This window comes from Myotis lucifugus, unplaced genomic scaffold, assembly GCF_000147115.1.
Source record: "Myotis lucifugus unplaced genomic scaffold, Myoluc2.0 scaffold_396, whole genome shotgun sequence".
Taxonomy (NCBI): Eukaryota; Metazoa; Chordata; class Mammalia; order Chiroptera; family Vespertilionidae; genus Myotis; species Myotis lucifugus.
In genome coordinates, this window is record NW_005871444.1 from 817,448 (window position 1) to 839,863 (window position 22,416).

At 38.9% G+C, this 22,416-nt stretch overlaps 1 protein-coding gene across 8 annotated transcripts in view; it reads right to left on the reverse strand.

The window, feature by feature from the left end:
• The window catches only part of SUZ12 (SUZ12 polycomb repressive complex 2 subunit), a 45,363-nt gene extending 25,075 nt beyond the window's left edge, over positions 1–20,288 (reverse strand). For 3 of the 8 annotated variants that reach the window (XR_002826118.1, XM_023743502.1, XM_023743506.1), the window contains exons 1-5: positions 19,780–20,288; positions 17,144–17,190; positions 16,992–17,056; positions 11,628–11,696; positions 663–712 (exon numbers count right to left, since the gene is read on the reverse strand). Coding sequence is in view for 7 of the 8 variants with exons in the window: in XM_023743502.1 (XP_023599270.1) it covers positions 663–712; positions 11,628–11,696; positions 16,992–17,056; positions 17,144–17,190; positions 19,780–20,056 (508 nt within the window). In the remaining variant the exon portion in view is untranslated. Of the gene's footprint in view, positions 1–662; positions 713–11,627; positions 11,697–13,560; positions 13,592–16,991; positions 17,057–17,143; positions 17,191–19,779 lie in introns of those variants that run through there. The other 5 variants (XM_006102059.3, XM_023743503.1, XM_014467431.2 and 2 more) reach the window with 5 other exon arrangements.
• Between the last annotated feature and the right edge of the window lie 2,128 nt (positions 20,289–22,416).

Sequence of the window (22,416 nt, forward strand, 5' to 3'; positions counted from 1 at the left end):
AGAGCTCATAATTGTAATGTAAAAAAAGCTGGCTATCAAACTGTTCTAATATAATCATTTTGTTTATTAAACTATTTGGGTTTTTTTAGTAGGACAGCAATCTTCTTTCTTTTTAAAAAATATGTTTTTATTGATTTTGAGAGAGAAGAAAGGAAAGGGAGAGAAACATGGATGAGAGAGGAACATCTTTGGTCGGCTGTCTCCTGCATGGCCCCTACCAGGTAGTGATCCTGCAACCCAGGCATGTGCCCTGACTGGAAATTGAACTGGCGACCTCTTGGCACATGGGTTGACCCTCAACTACTGAGTTATACACCAGTTAGACTTGGTGCTTTATTAAAATGTAGACTCTTAAACTCCATCCTAGTAGATCTGAGTCTTTGTAGGGCCCAGCTATACGGATTTTAAAAAGTGCCAAGATATTTTCAGAAGCACTAAAACTTGAGAACTACTAACTTTTAAAGAGTTGCAAGTTACATCTTCCACATCCCATTATTCACCACATAAAGCAATAATGGAAAGCATTGGCGAAGTCAACTAACGAGAAGTTTAACATTTATCAGACTCAACATCTTTCCCATTTTATAAATTTACACACATGAAGTAATATTTTAATTAACAATGGTGTTTTGTTAGAATGCCAATATGTTTAAAGTACATACCATTTTTGTGGAAGAAACCAGTAAAGGTAAGCTGCAGATGAGCTGACAAGCTAAACAGAACAAACAAAACATTTATCACTTTAATGCTCTATAATAAAAATAGCCTAGACTTTAAAACATAACATTAAGATCAAAGCTACTTCAGGTAATTTACAAGTATTTGATTTTCTTATTCTTAACTCGATTCAAGCCCATGACTCCATGTTTTCCATTAAGTATGACATCTGAAAGTGTCTACACATTAAAAATCAAACAAACAAATATCACACACAAAAATGCAAACACCAAAGGATTAAGGCAGATAAAAATAGACCACCGAATGAGAGGCAAAGATGATTTACTGTGCTTTAGTGTTATACCTATAACATAGGAACAAGTTTCCCTTCCCACCCCACAATTTTTTTTTTTATAAGGGTTGCTGAGTCCATACAAAAGTGTCTGAATATTCCAAAGCTATGGGAATTCAACCTTCTAACAAATATAAAAAACCATCACTTTCTACTTCAATCAGGGGTGGGTATAATACACAATTACAAATGACTGTTTCAACATGTCATTTCCACTAGTAGTTTTATAAGCAATAGAAAAGGAAAAAGAATAAATTACAAAGATCCTATTTGTTTTGAAAATATCTACTCACAATGAAAAACGATTAAGATGGGATAGAATAATAGAAACATCAACAGGCTTTTGTAGTATCTTTAAACCACAAAATAAAACAATCTATTTGTTGATCAGAAGCCATTCATAACTTTCCAGAATAGTTTCTGTAGTGTGATAGATCCCAGACAGGGAGGGGGCAATAGAGAATATCAGGGGTGGGCAAACTTTTTGACTCGAGGGCCACAATGGGTTCTTAAACTGGACCGGAGGGCGGGAACAAAAGCATGGATGGAGTGTTTGTGTGAACTAATATAAATTCAAAGTAAACATCATTACATAAAAGGGTACGATCTTTTTTTTTTTTAGTTTTATTCATTTCAAACGGGCTGGATCTGGCCCGCGGGCCGTAGTTTGCCCACGGCTGGAATAGATGATGGGGAAAGGGAAGCAGTACTGATCTCTTACTCAAGAAATTGACTAGGGCCCTGACCGGTTTGGCTCAGTGGATAGAGCATCGGCCTGCGGACTCAAGGGTCCCAGGTTCGATTCCGGTCAAGGGCATGTACCTTGGTTGCGGGCACATACCCAGTAGGGAGTGTGCAGGAGGCAGCTGATTGATGTTTCTCTCTCATCGATGTTTCTAACTCTCTATTCCTCTCTGTAAAAAATCAATAAAATATATTTAAAAAGAAAAGAAAAGAAATTGACTAGAGTAATCGCCCTAGCTGGTTTGGCTCAGTGAATAGAGCATCAGCCTGTGGACTGAAGGGTCCGGGGTTCAATTCTCATCAAGGACACGTAACCTCAGTGTGTGGAAGACAACCAATCACATCAATATTTCTCTCTGTCTCTCCCCCTCCCTTCCACTCTCTCTAAAAATCAATGGATGAGGATTAATGAAAAAGAAAAAGAGCCCTAGCCAGTCTGGCTCAGTGTACAGAGTGTCAGCCTGCAAACTGAAGGGTCCCTGGTTTGATTCTGGTCAAGGGCACATGCCTGAGGGCCTGCTGGAGGCAGCCTATCAATGATTCTCTCCCATCATTGATGTTTCTCTCTCTCTCTCCCTCTACCTTTCTCTCTGAAATCAGTAAAAATATTTTTTACAAAAGGGCTGGAGGGGGTCAATTGGGGGGGGGGAACATATGTAATACTTTCAACAATGAAGATTTTAAATGAATAAATTTACTATGCCCTAGCTGGTTTGGCTCAGTGGATAGAGCATCTGCCTGTGGACTGAAGGGTCCTACGTTCAACTCCAGTCAAGAGCACATGCCCGGATTGCAGGCTCAGTCTCCAGTGGGGGGGCGTGCAGGAGGCAGCCAATTAATGATTCTCTCTCATAGTTGATGTTTCTATCTCTCTCCCTCTCCCTCTCCTTTCGTCTCTGAAATCAATAAAAAAATATTTTTTTAAAAGTCTCCCTTTATTAAAAAAAAATTTACTAGTGAAAGAAAAAGGCATAAGGATCCATAAAGGGTATGGGGGTTTTTTTGGTTAAAAAAGATGGTGATAATCTAGGCTTTCTTATAAGCAGGGGGAAAGAGTTATACAGGGTATCCCCAAAAATATATATACATGCTTTGAATAATTATAAAGAAAGTGTTCATGAAAATACATTTCATTTTCAAAATGTAGTAGAATCTACAGACATTGTGTATTCATTTTTTGGGCACACCCTGTATAAAGACACTGAAGCAAGATAGTATTAAGGAGCATGTAATGATTGGAAATTACAGAATTTACACATATTGGAAAATAATACGTTAGTCACAACCAGCCTATCCTATTCTTAGTTGCTTCAGTTAAAAAACCTACAGGCTAAAACCAGGTTAATTTTGTCAAAAACACCATGTAATATTCCTTTCTCCAAATTTTCTAATGAGTCCTTAGCTGCCAAATCTTTTGTCTTACTGTTGTCTATAATATGGCTCCCATTTGTTTTATCGCCACTAAAGCCTTATATAGGAAAACAGATTACAATAACACAGAGTAGGAAAACAGATGAGAATGATTAATTAGAGACAGAAAATTCAAGTTTGAATTCTGGCTTTAGTTATTAGCTGTGACCCGATATCTGTACAATGAGAAAATGACCTCTCAGGACTGAGTCTTGCATAAAACCAATCCCCAACCATCCCAGAGCTTTATAATCAGAGAGCTTAATTTCCTTTATAAGCACTTCTATTTACCATTTTTTGTCACTATTTTTTTCACACAGGTTCTCTTTCAACAATCATTTTATATCAGCACCCCTAGAACCTAGCAGTGTCTTGATAAAAACTTCTACTATCAAGAAGAGGCACTTGATAAATACTTTTTATAAGGATAATGATATCCTCCCAAGAATAGCAAGATTTTTAAGGTCAGTGTAATTGCCATTACACTGTGATACTTATAGTATTATTTACATTGGTTTTATAGGAAATGTGATTTTTCACTTCCAATTTTAAAATGCCAGAAACATCTTGACCTACTCCAGAAAATATTTTAAATCAATGTTACTCAAAATGTAGTCTGCAAACTGAGGTCTCATTGGGAAAACTTACCACTCCACAACAAGGAACCGGATCCGGCAACTTTAAAAACTTTTATAGACATTTAATATTGCCATAATTTACAAGCATGTGATTAGTGTATTTACACAAGTATCCATCTACAAAAGATGGGAAAATAAAAACAAATAGAAAGGTCCTTCACTACAGAGGGTCTGAGACAGTTTTTAAATGGTACATTATGAGTTAAGTGAGATGCAAGCACATTCAGCCATCATTTTAACATTATTTCTCTGAGAAAATAAATTCCTCATTTCAATTACCAACTTAAAAAAATAACTCTGGGAATGTAATTTGCTATGCACATTTTCTCCTCCTCTTCTCCCTCTTAAAAGTAAACACTCTGATTTGCACCTACAATAAAAGTAACAATGAGGCCTAGTTGATCCCTTCCACAGGTGGTTTCATCAAAGGAAAAAGGCCAGTTTTCTTCCCCTTCCTGATTTACCCTCTTCCCTCTCTGATGGCTACTGTATTTACATCTTAATTAATTAAGCTAGATCAGAAAAAGGGGATGGAAAAGAAACATGTAGGATTGATTAGTCAGGCATATTTGGTTTTAGGCTGTACAGAGTCCAGATGATCAGTAGTAAGATATCAGATAAGAACTTGGTTCATCTTTGTTATGTGTTTCCTATCATATCTCCTGAGGAAGCCAAGTAACAAAGCAATGGGAAACTAGATGAGGAATTTGAAATTCTGAGATAAGATTCCAAGCACAAATATCTGACAATTGTAAAGCAGTCGGTAGAATAAGGTTAATTTAAATTCATAAAGAATTAACATTTTTGAAATGAGATTCATATAGGAAACTCAAATTTTAATAATAGCCAAACACCACAGAAAGACCAAAATTTTCATGCTAGAAAGAGACCAACATTAGTGCCTCTAGTTTGGTACACATTAATCTGATAGTGGCAAGTATAAGGTTTCATTTCTAGGGTCAAAACTTTATTACCTCATAACAGGACAAGTTTCATGATAAACTATTTGGCACCTACTTTGTTAGATGTTAGTTACCTAACTCTTCTTATACATTTCATGCTATCTATAATAATAAAAGCGTAATATGCTAATTAGACCGGATGTCCTTCCGGACAACCTTCCAAATGAAGCCAGGGCTATGAGGGAAGCCTGGGTCCTGGGTGCCAGAGGGAAGCCAGTGCTGGCAGCTGGGGGAAGGAAGGCCTACTCTTGCATGAATTTTGTACATCGGGCCTCTAGTAATGTATAAAGCTGAGAAATTGATGACTGCTCCAAGCCCATCATTTTGGAATCCAGTTTCCTTTGAAGTTCAGACACAAGAATGGGAGCCCTTTATAGTGAGAGAAGATAAAGTTGAATGGAAGGAATCCATTACATATAAATCAATCGCCTTCTAGAAATACTATGGACAAACATAGAGGAATTATTGTCAACACCCATATTTTACAAAGGAACATTTTTAAAATTTGCCCTTAACCACTTAAATTTTAAGAATCAGATATGCTCAGCAGTGATTGATATGGCACCTTCAGAAATAGGTATGTAAAAAGAAATTTATGGTTCCAGGTTCTGAAAAAGAAACATCTAAAACTCAAGCATGAAAAGATAATAATTTGAAAACAACTTCAAAATGTACACTGAAGGCAGCCAAATTGTCAAAACAAAGAAGGAAAACATCAGATCTTACTAATGATGGAAAAGACATACAGTCAACTTAAGAAGCAGCCTAAAGTTTAAAAAATGCAGCTAAATTTCTAAAAGAGAAGGATAGGGAAGTACCTTTAATGTAATATATCTATTTAAAATAATTTATGGCTTTCTTAGGATGAAGACCAACATCCTTAAATAGCCTACAAAGATCTGCATTATCTGGCCAAGGCCATCTGCTTTAGCCTCATTTAATGCCACTCTCCCTGTCAGCTACCCTGGCCTCAAATGACATGTGTATAATATTTCCTTTATCTAGAATCAGCTATCTGCTCATCCTCTTGCCCTATTTAGTCCTATATTATCTTTCAAATCTCAGTTCATTTTTCCAGAAAAGCCCTCCCTGACCACTATTTCCAAAGCCAACATCTTAAAGAAGAGATGGTTCTCTTGCTTTACACCAGGGGTCCTCAAACTTTTTAAACAGGGGGCCAGTTCACTGTCCCTCAGACCGTTGGAGGGCTGGACTATAGTTTAAAAAAAAACTATGAACAAATTCCTATGCACACTGCACATATCTTATTTTGAAGTAAAAAAACAAAACGGGAACAAATACAATATTTGTATTTGCATGTGGCCCGCGGGCCGTAGTTTGAGGACCCCTGCTTTACACACTCATAGTTTCCCTATAGTTTTCTTTCCCAGCACTTATTTATTGTATGATTATGTCTTTTCCCCCCTAAATGCCAATGATTTTCATAAAGGCTGGGTCTTCATCTTTTTTGCTCACCATTATATCCCCTAGGACCGTGGTCGGCAAACTGCGGCTCGCGAGCTACATGCGGCTCTTTGGCCCCTTGAGTGTGGCTCTTCCTAAGCCTTACGAGTACCCTAATTAAGTTAATAGCAATGTACCTATCCATATAGTTTAAGTTTAAAAAATTTGACTCTCAAAAGAAATTTCAATCGTTGTACTGTTGATATTTGGCTCCGTTGACTAATAAGTTTGCCGACCACTGCCCTAGGAGATAGTATATATAGTGTTTGGGAAGTGGTACACTAAGTAAATGGGAATCCCAGAAAAAAATAGATCCGGGCCTTGTAATAGTACAAAAAGATGCTTACAAAAGGAAGATTTCTAATTCTAAAGCTTAGGCTGTAATAACAACTATAGAAAGTGATGAAAGACATTTACCTTATTAACCTACTAAAACCAGAGGTTGGAAAATATCCCTAGTAAAAGTTGTAGTTCAGTTATCTTTTGAGGGGACTTCTCCAGCTACTAACAGTGGACCAGGAATGAAAGATGGTTAAGGGGAAGAGAGAGAAGACATTCTGCTTCTCATCTCGCCTAAGGAAATACTTTTGGAAGCAACTCCAATTTGGAAATCTTTTCATGCTGACCTTTCTGCTAGTGGAGATGCACTTATAAGTCAGGAGTTATAGTAATTCCAAAATTGGTAGGATTAATAATACAATTGACCCCTGGGATCCTGCTAGGATAGAAAACTACAGAAATACCAGAGATTTATTCCAGTAAGCCATAGTGCTTGATCAAAACCCAAAGTAAACAAAAAGCCCACAATAAACTTAAGTGCCAGAAACAAGAGCTAGAGAGGACAGGATATAAGACATTCTAAAAAGAAAATAAAGATATTTTAAATATAATCACACCAAAAAAAGCAAGAGGAAACATCAGTATAAACTTGGTAGACTAGAGTGAGACAACTATAAATTTCTAAGATTTGCTCATTGCTGTGGAATTTTCAGAAGCTATTTTTCAAGAAAAGAAGCAATATTCATCAATGGTAGGCTTTAAAACTGAGTTTTAAAGTTACAGATGACAATTCTGGTCTATTGTCATGAATTGACCAACACCTTAAAGTAAAAACCATGAAATACCTGTATTTTTCTTTTTTAATATTTATTCCATTGATTTTAGAAAGTGAAAGGGTAGGGGAAAAGGAGAGGGGGGAAACATCAATGTGAGAGAGTCACATCAATTGCTGCCTCTTGCACATACCCCAACTGGAGCAGGGAACCTGCAATCAAGGTATGTGCCCTTGACCAGAATCAAACCCACAATACTTTGGTTCGAGGGTTGATGCTCTAACCACTGACCAATACTTGCCAGGGCAATGTTCTTCTTTTTCTATCAGCCCCTTCCCCCAATACAGGAGTGGGGAACGTCTGGCCCGCAGGCCATAAAGCCCGCAAAAACAGTTGGTTTGGTTCTGCCAAGGCATTAGGAGTGAGTTAATTAAATATTTGATCAAATATAGCAGGCTAATTTTTAAGTTGATCATTTTGTATGGCCCGAGAATGATGTTATAAATATCCAAATGGCCCTTGGCAGAAAAAAGGTTCCTCACCCCTGCCCTAGTAAATTTCTGCAATTATCTGTGACTAGTAAGACAACTATTTATCTAGAGTAGAAACTACATTAAAAAAATCCTGGAACAGCAACTTCATTTTGCACGGATAATGCTGGGAATTTGGTTTGGTTATAAGTCACTATAAATGTCATAAATAGGCCAGGCATTTCATTATTCTAACTTTTGGGCTGTAGTACTATGTTATTTTTGTATATTTTGATATTTCTCTGGAATTTTGGAGCTTTTTTGTGATATTCCCCTAGAACTTAGTAGCATGAAATACATTGTGTTTGGGAGTGGAGCTATTACAACTTTGGAAGTGCTAAAAGAACGTAAGTTACAGTAGAAGACTCCCATATTACAGCTGTTGAACAAATCCAGGATGCAATTAAACTGAACAAGATTCCTACATCTGAAATCGTAAAGAATAAAAATATAGATGGAAGAGATACTTTTTTGTATATGATTTAAAATTTTAACTACTAGTAATTAATGTTAGGGAACAACAAAGATTTATTTTGTTCTAGGAGAATTTGATCAACTATTTTACAAGCAAAGTTTTTGGTGCTGGCATTATATATTGGTGTCTAAGAAACATTTTACAATCCTGTGTAATAAATTTAGTAAACAATAAGATTATACCTAATTTGAGATGAAAAATACACTGAAGTCATTTAACAAATATAAGACTTTGGAGGTAAACTTAAAATGAAAGAATTTCCCAATTCGTTTTAGTGACTCCAGGAGCACCACTGAGACATTTTGGGGGTGTGGGTTGAAGCAGCTAGCACATTAACTCAATACTTCCCCTTGGTCTAAAGTGCTTTTGCTGGGTATTAAGCATGGTCAGCTCCAACAGAGTTAGGTTTTAAAAAATAAAATAGCGCCTGGCCGATGTAGCTCGGTGGTTGAGCATCGACCCATGAACCAGGAGGTCATGATTCAATTCCTGATCAGGGCACACGCCTGGGATGCGGGCTTGATCCCCGGTGGTGGGTGTGCAGGAGGCAGCCCCTTTCTCTCTCTCTGAAATCAATTAAAAAAAAAAAAGAAAGAAATGCCGAAACCGGTTTGGCTCAGTGGTAGAGCGTCGGCCTGCAGACTGAAGGGTCCCAGGTTCGATTCCGGTCAAGGGCATGTACCTGGGTTGCGGGCACATCCCCAGTAGGAGATGTGCAGGAGGCAGCTGATCGATCTCTCTCTCTCATCGATGTTTCTAACTCTCTATCTCTCTCCTTTCCTCTCTGTAAAAAATCAATAAAATATATTAAAAAAAAAAAAAAAGAAAATCTTGGGGGTTGAAATATCCAACTCAATGAAATATCCCAGCTGGATCTTAAAGACTGAAAAAGTTGTTTTTCAAAATAACAAGCAGGAATTCTATGCAAATCTCTGATGTTGCTATGAGCTGGTTATATTATTGGTCTAATCATTGAACCCACTGGGTCAAAAAGAACAAAATTATTGTCATTATTCAAAGATAATTAACCAGCACGTTCTATCTTCCTCACAAGACTCCCTACTCCCTCTAAATATTACTCCCTGTAATATTTATCTAAGACAGCAGTTCTCAACCTGTGGGTTGCAACCCCTTTGGGGGTCAAACGACCCTTTCACAGGGGTCGCCTAAGACCATCGGAAAACACATATATAATTACATATTGTTTTTGGGATTAATCACTTTGCTTTAATTATGTTCAATTTGTAGCAATGAAATTGGGGGGCACCACAACATGAGGAACTATATTAAAGGGTTGCGGCATTAGGAAGGTTGAGAACCACTGATCTAAGACAATGTCACAAAGAGATAGTAATACGGTTTAGCAGTGATGAAGGTAGAAGTTTGAAAGAGAAGATGAAAAGGGTTAAATGTTCTTCTTGGTTCATTCTTCCTTCTCACCTGAACCCTGAAAGACCTGAAGGGCAAACTATTAAGGTGTTCAGGAGAAAAGAAGCAGGGAGGTCAGAACACATCTTACACTTTAAAAAAGGCCTTGAGGATCCCAAGAGCTTTTGTCCAGGGTAAATGACCAGACAAGAATATGGAATAAAAATTCAAGCAAAGAATAGAGTGTACATGCACTGGGAATATTCCTGCATTGAAAGGTGCTTCGCAGGCAGGAATAGATTAAGTAAAGATCAGTGATTTCAGTTTCTAGGACAGACCATCAAAGCTTATTTACAAGTCAGGATTGCCTAGATATGGAAATAGAAATTACACTTTGGTCTTACAAGATTGCAGGATATAAAATAAAAAATGTGATTTTATAATTCAAGTAACAAAATATTCTAATTCAAAAGCCAAACTTTAAATATAAGCATCTGCAAAAATGACATCTTACACCAGTCACCAAAATGAGAAACCATACACGAAGCATCATTAAATCAGTGCGTAGCCTATACAAATTGGTAAGATATGATTTAAAGCTTTAAAAGAAAAACAGCCCTAACTGGTTTGGCTCAGTTGGCAGAACGTCGGCCTGTGGACTGAAGGGTCCCGGGTTCGATTCCAGTCAAGGGCACATGCCCAGGTTGCGGGCTCCATCCCCAGTACGGGTGTACAGGAGGCAGCCAATCAATGATTCTCTATCATTGATTGTTTCTATCTCTCTTTTCCTCTCCCTTCCTCTCTGAAATCAATAAAAATATGTTTCAAAAAAGAAAAAGAAAAATCCACTGTGGCAATTTTTTCAACTCTATTTTTTTTTAAACCTAGTATTTTTAGTTTTGCATTCTCCCTAAAATGAGTCAATGAATGAATACCACCTAAGTTCCTGTTTCTCTTTAGAATAGTATTTAACTTTCTTTAGTTTACATATAAAAGAATAAGTAGAATAATACCATCTAGGAGTGGAAACATACTGTCTAGCCTAGGCAGCTATCAGGACATTTAGGGAATTAGTTCTGGGTGTCACGTCTGAAAACATACAATAAGTAGATTCTGTCCAAATTGTCAAATTTATTAAACTACCATGCTATAAACATATTTTGCATACAAAATGAAGTTAGGAATACTTTGCCTGAATGATGTAAATAAGGGGAAAGACAAAATGGAAAAAAAGAGAGCCTCTCTCAGATGTGAAGATGATACTTAGAAGAGATATGTTGCTATGAGGCACCTGGCACAGCACCTAGCATATAGTTAAATAAATATCAGTCTCCATCCCTCCTTATATGAATTATAACATTAACACCAACTGCAGCCGAAACCGGTTTGGCTCAGTGGATAGAGCGTCGGCCTGCGGACTGAAAGGTCCCAGGTTCGATTCCGGTCAAGGGCATGTACCTGGGTTGCGGGCACATCCCCAGTGGGAGATGTGCAGGAGGCAGCTGGTCGATGTTTCTCTCTCATCGATGTTTCTAACTCTCTATCTCTCTCCCTTCCTCTCTGTAAAAAATCAATAAAATATATTTAAAAAAAAAAAAAAAAAAAAAAAGCATATAGTTAAATAAATATCAGAAAAAAAAAAAAAAAAAAAAAAATATAACATTAACACCAACTGCAGAAGTTACAGAAATTGGGATTCAAAATTTAAGAAACTGGAAATAGAGATAACTGATAATGAACACAGCTGCCTTAGAAAGCACTGAGTTCTCAGCATTGGAGGTATTCGAGATGAGGCTTAAGGATTCTCTGCCAGGGATGGTATAGAGGAAGTAATTCCTGATTTTTGTAAGAATTTGGACCAAGTGACCTCTAAGGTTCCTTCTAACTCCTAATAATATTGAGGTAATCACTAGGGAAAAGATCACTATCATTTTACTCTTTCCTCAAGTATGTCACTTAATGTAGGTTATCTTACCTATGAGATTCTTGCTCTCCTTTCATTTTCTCTACTTTTGATAACATATCATCAACTTTAAATGTTTTCCTGGAAGAAACAGATAAACAAAATAATCACTTCTCAACTGGGAAAAACAAACAGATTACACTTTATTGTCACTATAACAGGCAAGTTGGAAATCTGATTTTTTATTATTTTTAATAAGGTAATTATGGTTAGCCATAACAATGCATATTACTGAGACAGTGTATGTTGTAATACAGCAGACAAGCCTTCAAGTACCATCTCAAATGCTAATTTTTCCATGAAACCTTTTGTAATTATTCCCAAACCTTAATTGGGGTTATTTCTCCTTACCTATGGCACATAGGTTTATAATTATTTTAACACTTAGTTTCCTAAATGTGAAATTTGTCTAAATATTTTATTTCTCCTGCTATATTATAAGCTCCTGGTGGACAGAGATTGCTTTTTTTCAAGGAAAGTCACATAATGCTTGGCATAGTACCTTATACTTGGTAGATATTCAAGCATCTGTTGGACTGAGGCAAACAAATGCAAATTATGTATACTCTGAAACATTCATCCTTTTATTAAGTAACCTGACAAATATGTGCTAGCACTATCACATAAAAATAAATATTCTATAAAAAAATATATAAAGTTAACAATATCCTCAAAGATTATTATCAATGGCTAACATTACACAATGTCATATTAAAGAGATGGTTGTCGTCATTATGAAAAAATTTTAAAGTTTAAGGGACATACCCATCAAAATCATAAAAATATTACTAGCTTTTAACTTGACAAGTTTAAGAGAAAAGAGTAATTTTTCCACAAACTAGGAACTTAAATCAAGAACTTAAGAATGCAATTTAAGAATGGATTCTAAAACAAGCCTCATCTTAGGCTGGTTTTCTATAAATGTTCTAGAAATAGAGGCTAAAAGTCTAGATCCATATATAACATGTTAATTGGAACAAATATTTATCATTATACTCATACAGTCTCTTCAAATTTAGGACTTGAAAAGTTTAATGTATTCTGCATTAATTACTTTGTAAAGCTTGAATTCAGATACTAGAAACTACTAATACCTTCATTCCTCAAAATCAGCTATTGTACACAACTGCTATAATAAAAATTATCAATAGAGAAATGTTAATGTAAATGTGTTGCAGTAAAATACTGACAGGAAGAAGAGAACTGATAGAATGTATAGTTCAGGTGAATAGCCTCCATTAACAAAAGACCTTTCTTTAAAAAAAAAAAAAAAAGCTTCTCTCTTTACCTTTAGAGTTACTGAAAACTTCAATAATAAAGTTTTGTCCAATAGAGTATAGTAAGAAGTACTTTATGAAGGAGGGCAATACATTTTCAATCTCCACAGATAAGAGAGAAGGAAGAAAAATGTAAGATTTCTCTAGGCTACTCACAAAGACTTTTCAGTATAAATACTGAAATGTAAATAATAATAATTAATAAATACTGAAATGTACCACTGAGGAAGGTTGTAAAACTACTAAAAGCTTTTTAACAATAGTGTTAATGTAATGATTAAGATGAAATTCTGTCTGTTGAAAGAAAAGACTAAATCACAAGGTTCATCTCTTCCAAAATTATGGAGTTCTGCAAAAGAGAACTGAATATTAACAACCATTTCAAACAGGTAAGATCATAAAAACAACCCATTCCTCCTTGACGCGGGGGGGAAAAAACATAAGCAACTATATAAAAGCAGCCCCAACACCCGGGCAACAAATATTTCTGTTCGTTAGAAAGATACCACTACTTAGGTCAGATTTAAAAGGGGAAATAGTTATCAAAAAGTCATCCAAGAAAAGTATTTTTAAATTCAAGAAGTTTTAGGAAATCTTCTTGGGAGGATTAAAAAACAGCTAACATAAAACTGTAAAATAAATTCAATAAAAGATGTCCTTCTCCTCACCAGTATTCCACGTTGTCAGTGTAGTGTTAACCTATAGAGTTTGAATATATCTATGAAGTGAAAAGTACAAGGCTAGTTCCAAAAACATTTTGAGCAAAGGGGTAATACTAAAAGCAATTTTATAAAAGGAGTTAAAAAAAAAAAACCCCCGTTTGTAAAAAGACTACAATTACTGAGCTAAATACCAACTACTTTGAACAGGACAGCATTCATTTGAAGATATAAGTTGTAGTGTAATTTGTTAAAAATCAGTCTTAATGCTCTGGCCGGTTTGGCTCAGTGGTTAACGAGCATCAAACCAATGACCAAAGGGTTGCGAGTTCGATTCCTGGTCAAAGGCATGTACCTGGGTTGCAAGCTGGATCTGCCCAGGTTGGGGTGTGAACGAGATTCAACCAATCAATGTATCTCTCACACACTGATGTTTTTCTCTCTCCTTCCCTCCCTCCCTCCCCTCTACTCTCTCTTTAAAAAAAAAAAAAAAATGGAGAAAATATCCTGGGGTGATGATTAAAAAAATAAAAATTTGAAAAAATTAGTTTTAATGTCTTATATAGGCCAGGGATATAACAAAAGAATTAAGTGATTCCTAATGCATTTTTTTTTCCTAATGCATTTTTATATGGAAATAACTAAGTGGAATTTATGTTTCTTGGCTGGCAAACTGCTTCAAAACTTCCCCAAAAGGTAATGTTTTACCTATAGGGCAATAAATTAAGCGCAAGTTTAAAAATTGCCTCCACCCATTAGCAGATAACAGAAACATATCCCATAATGAGACAATCAAATAGTCTAATAAACAAACATGACAAGAAAATTATGAAGTTAGGCTTTAAATAAATATAGTTTTTATCCATTTATGGATTAATTCTAATTTATTTTGAAAATATTTAATCACTTTTAAATATAAATTAGGCAACATCCTAGATGATAACCCAGCCAACCTACAATATTCAAAATACTACAGGAAAGCCTGGCCAATGTGGTTCAGAGGTTGAGTGTTGTTCGATTTCCTAATCAGGGTACATGCCGGGGTTGGGGGCTCAATCCCCAGTGGGGGATGTGCAGGAGGCAGCTGATCAATGATTCTCTCATCACTGATGTTTCTCTCTCTCTCTCCCTCTCCCTTCCTCTCCGAAATTAATAAATATATATATATATATATTTTAAAATACAGGGAAAAATTAACCACTATTTAATCAATCCAGCCTACTGTTTTTACACAGCCCACAATCTAAGAGTGGTTTTTACAGATAAACATTTGCAATTGATTTGATGAGAGAACACTAATTCTAAACCCCAATTAAGCTGTTATCTCTCCCCACCCCACAAAAATAAAAGAATCCCATACTGCCCACCAGTAGGCCCATATTTAAAAACACTATACTCAACTTCAAGTATTTTGAATTTCATCAATTAAAAAATCTGCAGACATCTGTTTTCTCTCTTTTTGTGTAAGTACTGCATCCCACTGAATATCCTCAATTCTGTATCATAGACCACAAGCCTAAAGTATTTACTATCCGGGTCCTTTATAGAAAAAGTCTGTTGAACTCAGGCATAGAAATAATGAAGCTGACAGGTAAAGAGCGGACAGACTCAATTCTGTTGCCTGATCCACCACCCTATTCCTAATTATTTAATTAAGTTTCACCTATTAAATGCAATGCTCTCTCTATATATATTCAGAAACATTACCAGAAGACAAATAATTTTAACATTTCAATCCTTCAAATCCACCTAGGTTTATCTACAAAGCTAAAGTATGTCTTTCTATAAAAAACATGATGCTTGGCCTGGCCGGCGTGGCTCAGTGGTTAATTGTCAATCTATGAACCAGGAGGTCATGGTTCGATTCCTGGTCAGGCCATATGCCCCGGTTGCGGGCTCGATCCCCAGTGTGGGGTGTACAGGAGGCAGCTGATCAGTGATTCTTTCTCATCGATGTTTCTTTCTCTTTCTCTCTCTCCCTCTCCCTTCCTCTCTGAAATCAATAAAAATATATTTTAAAAAAACAAAACAAAACACCATAATGCTTACTTAACCAGTAGGAGTCTCCAAAGAGACCTAAAAGAAGTTTACTTTAAAGTCTATTGAGAGCCCTAACCGGTTTGGCTCAGTGGATAGAGCATCAGCCTGCGGACTCAAGGGTCCTGGGTTCGATTACGGTCAAGGGCATGTACCTTGGTTGCGGGCACATCCCCAGTGGGGAGTGTGCAGGAGGCAGCTGATCAATGTTTCTCTCTCATCCATGTTTCAAACTCTCTATCCCTCTCCCTTCCTCTCTGTAAAAAAACCAATAAAATATATTTTAAAAAAATAATAAATAAAGTCTATTGAGATAGCTTAATTGTTTTACCAAGTCAAGATGACACCAAATGCTTAGTAAAAACATTATTTCACTTATATGCTCAATAAGTAACCCTGCATGTAGGACAAGAAACTAGCATTAAATTATATATGGTTAATATTAAATATTACAGCCTGGCCAGTGTGGCTCAGTGGTTGAACCAGGAGAGTGAACCTATGAACCCGGAGATTGCAGTTTGATTCCTTGTAGGGGCACATGCCCAGGTTGTGGGCTCGATCCCCAGTGTGGGGACTGCAGGAGGGAGCCGACCAATGATTCTCATCATTGATGTTGGTATCTCTCTCTCCCTCTCTGAAATCAATAAAACAAATCTTTAAAAAAATTTAAATATTACAAAGCAAATATAAGCTCTGATACTTCTAGACTCCACTTTAAGACTAAGTGATTAAGATTTATTTTTTTTTTTAAGGACACTCATCCCATTGACATCAAAAGTATTTCTTGGCCCTGGCTGGGTAGCTTAATTTAAATTAGAGAGCATCATCCCAATAACATCCAGTCAGGGCACATACAAAAATCAATCAATGAATGAATAACTAAGTGGAACAAATCGATGATTCTCAATTTCTCTCTCCCTTTCTCTCTCTCTCTAATCAATGAATAATAAAAAAGTATTTCCACTTTAGTAAGACCACCACCAAAGATATAAAATGACACTTTTTAAACTTATCAATATAGAAGCAAATTCTTTAATGCTAGAACATATAAGAAATATTTAAAAAATTAACTATTAGGTTTATGTATCAAAGATAGTTACCCTGAGCCCTCTGGTTAATATTTAAATCCTCAACTTAAACTTGAAAATAACTAGTTGCAAAGAGTGAAAACGTAAATCAGTAAAATCATTTCATTCACTTCACTACTAAATCATTTCTATTAGGAAAAAAATGGTAATAAACTGAAATTTACAAAAATGATACTACTAAAATGATCAATTCACAAACAATTCAACCTGCCACTCTTTTACCTAAGTTTTCATATTATTTTAATTATAAATAGTACTTTAAAACAAAACTTTAACATGGTTTGGTTAACTTGAAATAAGACTCATAAAATGTACCTTTTGATGTTTGTTCGGGAGTTTCGATGAGACATGTAAGTAAGAGTTCTGTGCAAAAATATTGGCTATAAAAAAAGTTTTAAAAATATTAAAATTAAATAGGTGAAATTCTAAGAAAAAAATAATATTGATGAATTTTATTGATAACTTACCGCTATAAGATTTCGAGTTCGAAGAAATCTATAGATCTGCGTTGGTTCTGGGTGACAGAAAACAAAACCCAAACATTATCTAAATTTACTTATTACTCAAGTTGTTAAGAAAATACCAATCCAGCCCATGTAATCAAGTATAAACTAGTCACCTGTTATGAAAATCATGTACTAAATATTTACATCAAGAATATTAGTATGCACCGTAGCTCAAAAGACAGTGCATTGGTATACATTCACAAAATTCATCTATATTTATTTGAAATTTAAGATGCTCCACATTTTTGTTCTTAAGTCTTGCATTTCTAAGGTTGGTACTTTTTATTTTTTAAAAATAATTTCTTATTGATTTCAGAGAGGAAGGGAGAGGGAAAGACAGAAATGTCACTGATGAAAATCATTGATCTGGTGCCTCCTGCTTGTCCCCCACTGAGGATAGAACCCATAACCTGGGCATATGCGCTGACTAGGAATCGAACAGTGACCTCCTGGTTCATAGGTGGACGCTCAACCAGAGCCATGGCAGCCAGACTAAGGTAGGTACTTTTGAAACTAATCTGTATGCAGAATTGAAAAGTAGTTATATTAATTTAATTTAGCTAATTTAAACTATAAACCATTCCCGCCCCCCCAAAAGTAGCTGAAATAAGGTAGCTGGATTCAACAAAAAAACCACTTATTGATGCCAAATAAAAATGAAGTTTCTACTTTTTGATCAGTCTTTTAAAAAATTTATAGTAGTCAGCCAAAACAGAATGAAGCTGTTTCTTACATGTCCTAATAACATATGATGAAAGTCAATAACATTGAAAGAAATCTGAAAAGCAAATTATAAATTTTTCAATGAATATTTCTTGTTATAATTCATTTTTATCTATTTTGCTCAATGTAAATATTATCTCAACATATAAATACTACCTCAACACATATTTTTTAAGTAATTGACAGATTACCAAAAGCTTTTTAATGCCGAATTTAATTAAAATATAATTTGTTATAAGGACTTAGGTTATAGATAGAAAATATTTTATATATAATACCATAATCTCAGTTACATTATTGATCTATTAGTATTGTTCCTTTAAATAAAGCAATATCAAAATGGACTAAATGACTACATTATTAAATACATCAAAGCATTTAAACTTATCTGAAACGAAGGACAATATTAGAGAAGAATCAAGTTGTTTTGTGGCTAAATCTAGTTCTTAATGACAGTTCACTTCTCCACGGGAGCCTCACCAGAAAAAATAGCTAACACTTTCTTGGAGGACTTATCTTCTCAACATTTAGAAATAATTTTTCAAATATCCACTTAATCTTGTTTAGTTTTGTTCTAAATAAACTAAAAGATTGTATTTTAGAAGGGGTACAAATGGGAATGTTTATTGTCATTACTGAGCTTCAGTTCTCCACCGTATTTCCAATTTAAATCCTCGCCAGCTTTTGAAATTAAGCAAAAATAAAAATAATGTGACTCTCCCTTAAGGTTCAATATAGGTCTCAATAAAAACTGACAATCCTTGTACTAAATTCCAACTAGAATTTCAGGAAGCACTCGTGCGAGAATGAAAGAAAGGTATTACACAATGTACCATGTCTTTCCAAGTACAGCTGATACCATGCCCTGAACATATGCCACGGAAAAATTGTAAATAAAGACCTTCAGCGGCACAGCGGAGTTTATTCAAGTTTTCTAAGACGGTGTTACAGATCACCCAAATTACAGCATTCACACAAAAGCAAAATGGAAACCAATCGCAGGGCAGCTGAACATATTTACAGTTGTGTGCTTCTTTTTAATAAATTCTATTGTTTGTCCCCCTTTCCAAATTAGGTAGCCGTCTTGCCCTCGAAACAGACCACAAGGCAGAAACTGACCTAAGAAAATGTTCCGGAATTAAGACCAGGACAACGGGCAGCTTCCCGAGAGCGTCTCACGGGGAGTGAAACGCTTCAACACTCCGGGTCTCAGTCTGCGTATCCACGAAATGGGCGGACAGATGTGAGAGCTTTCCAGCATCCCAAGGTGCCATGTTACTATGCACACCGAGTGCGTGCGCCGGTATTTCTTATTTTTCCCCCCCTTTTTCTTTTTTCTAGGTGGTGGTGGTCGGTTGGGATGGGATGGTGGTGGTGGGGTGGGGGCGTGAGGGGGTGCGTCGGCATTTCAGACTAATGGCAATTTTATCGATTTCACAGACTTAATCTGCTCCCCAAAACCTCCCACTGAAACCCTTGTGCTCCCAGAGTACGAAAGGCAGGGGAAGAACGAGAACTAGTCTTGGGGTCCGACTGCAGATGGAGACCGTGCAGCCCGACAGCCCAGCGCGACCTCAGCTGCAAGCAGCCAGCTCCCCGCGCGAGGCCCCGCTGCCTCACCTCTTGTGTGTGCATCTCCGGGGAGTCGGGACCCTCACCTGGACTTCCTGCTCCACTTTTCCCGAAGACCCGAGACTTCGGGCCCCCTCGAGCCGTCACCCCTGAAGGCGGAACAGCTCCCTCCACCATCTCGCCCTCCGCTCCCAAATCAAGTCGGCTCCCGGCGAGGAAGGGGGGGCCCAGCCCGAGCGTCCCGACCCCCCGAATGCCGCAAGAGTGGGCATTGCTGCCCTCAAAGGCTCAAACGCACTCACTCTCAAAGGCCTGGAGGAAAAGCTCGTGGTCAGCCTGGACGTGCTCCATTTTCGGCTTCTTCACCGGCAACACGGCAGCCCCCGCCGCTGCCGCCGCCGCCGCCGCGGAGGAGGAGGCCGAGTAACTGCCGCCGCCTCCACAGCCCCCGCCGCTGGATTTGCCGCCCGACGCCGTCGCCGCCGCCACCGCCGCCGAACCCCCGAAGCCGCCTCCCCCGGACCCTGCGCTGGGCCCCGAGCCGCCCCCTCCCCCACCGCCGTGCTTCTGAGGCGCCATCGCGGTTCCTGCCTCCTCCCCCGCCAGCTACCCGCCGGGCGGCCCCGGAGAGTCAGCGCCGGCGATACCAACCGCTCGTCCCAGCAGGCTCCGGCGGACCGAGGGGGGAAGGAGGAGAGAGGGGAGGAGAGGGGAAGGGAAGGGAGGAGGAGAGGAGGGAAGGAGGGAGGAAAAAAAAGTGTCTCCTCCTGAGAGCCCCGCTCCGTTCCCGAGGCCTCTCACCCTAGCCCGGCCTGACCCCGCCCACTTCCCCCGCCCGGCGTTCTGATTGGCCGGCGGGAGCGCGCGCCGCCCGGCCGCCCAGCCCGTTGGCCCGCGGATTCCCCCGTCAGTCACGCGGAGGCTCTTCTCGCGGAGGCGCGGCTTGGTTGGCCCGTGCGCGCTGCCGACCGCGGGCCCGGCCGCCTCTTTGAACTGAATTCGCGGGAAAATTAGGGGTCGGAGCGGCCTTCCTGCTGGCCCCGGTGCATTGTGGGGAGAGAGAGAGACCCAGCGAGCGGCTTAGAGAGCGGCTTCTCGCCTTCAGAGCGTCGTCGGTCCGGGTCCCCGGGAGGACAGGACCCCTGACGGGAGGCGGGCCTCCGAGGACCTGGGGGCGAGGGGCCTGTGAAAGGAACCGAGATCCATTACTGATCATCGAGTCTCTAACTTCATAGGAAGGGGCCTGCCGGGGAGTCGGGTCGCTTCTCCTTGGAGGGGTTCCCCGGGCGTGATCGAGTCCCCAGTCCCCTCGGCACCACGTGCCTCAGGCCACCCATGGCCGGGTCCCACCCGGCAAAGCCCTTGAGGACCGGGGGCAACCAAGGGGTCGCGGTGCGACTTGGGCTCCACCAAAGGAAGCGATTTATGTGCCACAGGAATGTCCTGTCAACTATAAAGCGGGGAAAACGATGTTTTGTGGGGTCCGTGCGGCTTCAGGATCGCTCACGAGAGAGGTGGTGGCTGCTCAACCTCCGTTAGGTTGGAAGCAAAGCCTAGATATTTTATTCCCACCCACCCACCCCCGACGGCCGCCCAGACACCATAGGAGTGTGCAGGGGGGCGATTTCCTACAAGTACGTGCACCTTCTTGAGAAACCATTAACCTGGCGCCGCAGACACTTGAGGGGGAACCCTGTGTTTCGCGGGTTTTGCTTAAACAGAGAGATGCATAGGCCCCGTTCAGTCTTCAGACACAGGCACGTTTGGAGTTGAGCTAAAACTCCGAAAAGACGTGGATTTTAGGTTGGGCGGCGTGACCTCCAAGGGTGTTTTTCCCCATTCCGATGCTGTGACCTGATATTACGTAGCAAGGAAACGTTGTCCTCCAAAGCCCCGGTCTGTGCACACACAGCCATGCTGCACCTTCAATAGCACCTTCCAGAGGTTTGCCGTGGTCTCTATAGCTGGCTTCCCAACGCTGCAAGGCCAGTGTCTTTGGGATGGTTGTTTGCATGGTTTGCAAGACTAGCCTCTTTGGAATGGCTACTTATCTAAAACACCGATTTTTTTTTATCAAAGCATTTGCTCCTTATAAGAACGTGAATTCTACACATGAAACATTTAGTATGAAATCTGGCATTTCAGGAACACGTCTGAAATTAGGTAGACCTATTGCTAGTTTTCCGTCAGACAAAAAGTTCAGAGTACTATTTTGTTCTATTATTTGTATATGTTACCTGTGCTGGGTTTTTGTTTTTGTTTTTTTAGGTTTCCCTCCACAGAAGAGGATTTCTGTTTTAGATTGGGGGTGGGGGTGGAAGAGCCCTCTCTGATTTAAAGCCACCCCACAGGGGCGTGTGGGCTGTTAGATCTTGGTAAAGGCTGGTCTTGAGCTTTCCTGGGTTACAAAATGAAGTCTCACCCATTTCATCAGGGTCTGGAGCGTCACATCACGCTAAGCAGACCACAGAATTCCAAGTTACACGTCGAAGGCTAATTTATTAATGAACAGCAAATGAAACAGGCAAAACTACCAGTGTTCGTCCTTTGTGCAGGACCCTCCCTTCTGGAGGGAGTGTGGGGGACAGGTATAGGCAAAGGAAGACCAAGTGACAGGCTATCACAAATCTTTGATGAACAGAGCAGTGGAGTGAGGGGAGCAGGGAGGTCCTTTAAGAGCCCATGGTCGCCTTCTAGGTGTCAGCGTGGGCACGGTTTAATGTCCAGTAGCCCCCGTGCTGGACGACAATGAAGACAGCGCCAGGACTGGGCACGAGGAAGCCAACCATGCTATGGGAAAGGCATAGAAGCAAATTCTCACTTTTTAAAAAAATTTTCTTTATTGATTAAGGTATTACAGATGTGTCCCAATTCTCACTTTTTATATTCTCCTTTGTGTAGACTGTCTGTAGAGCACACACACACACAAAGGCAACAAC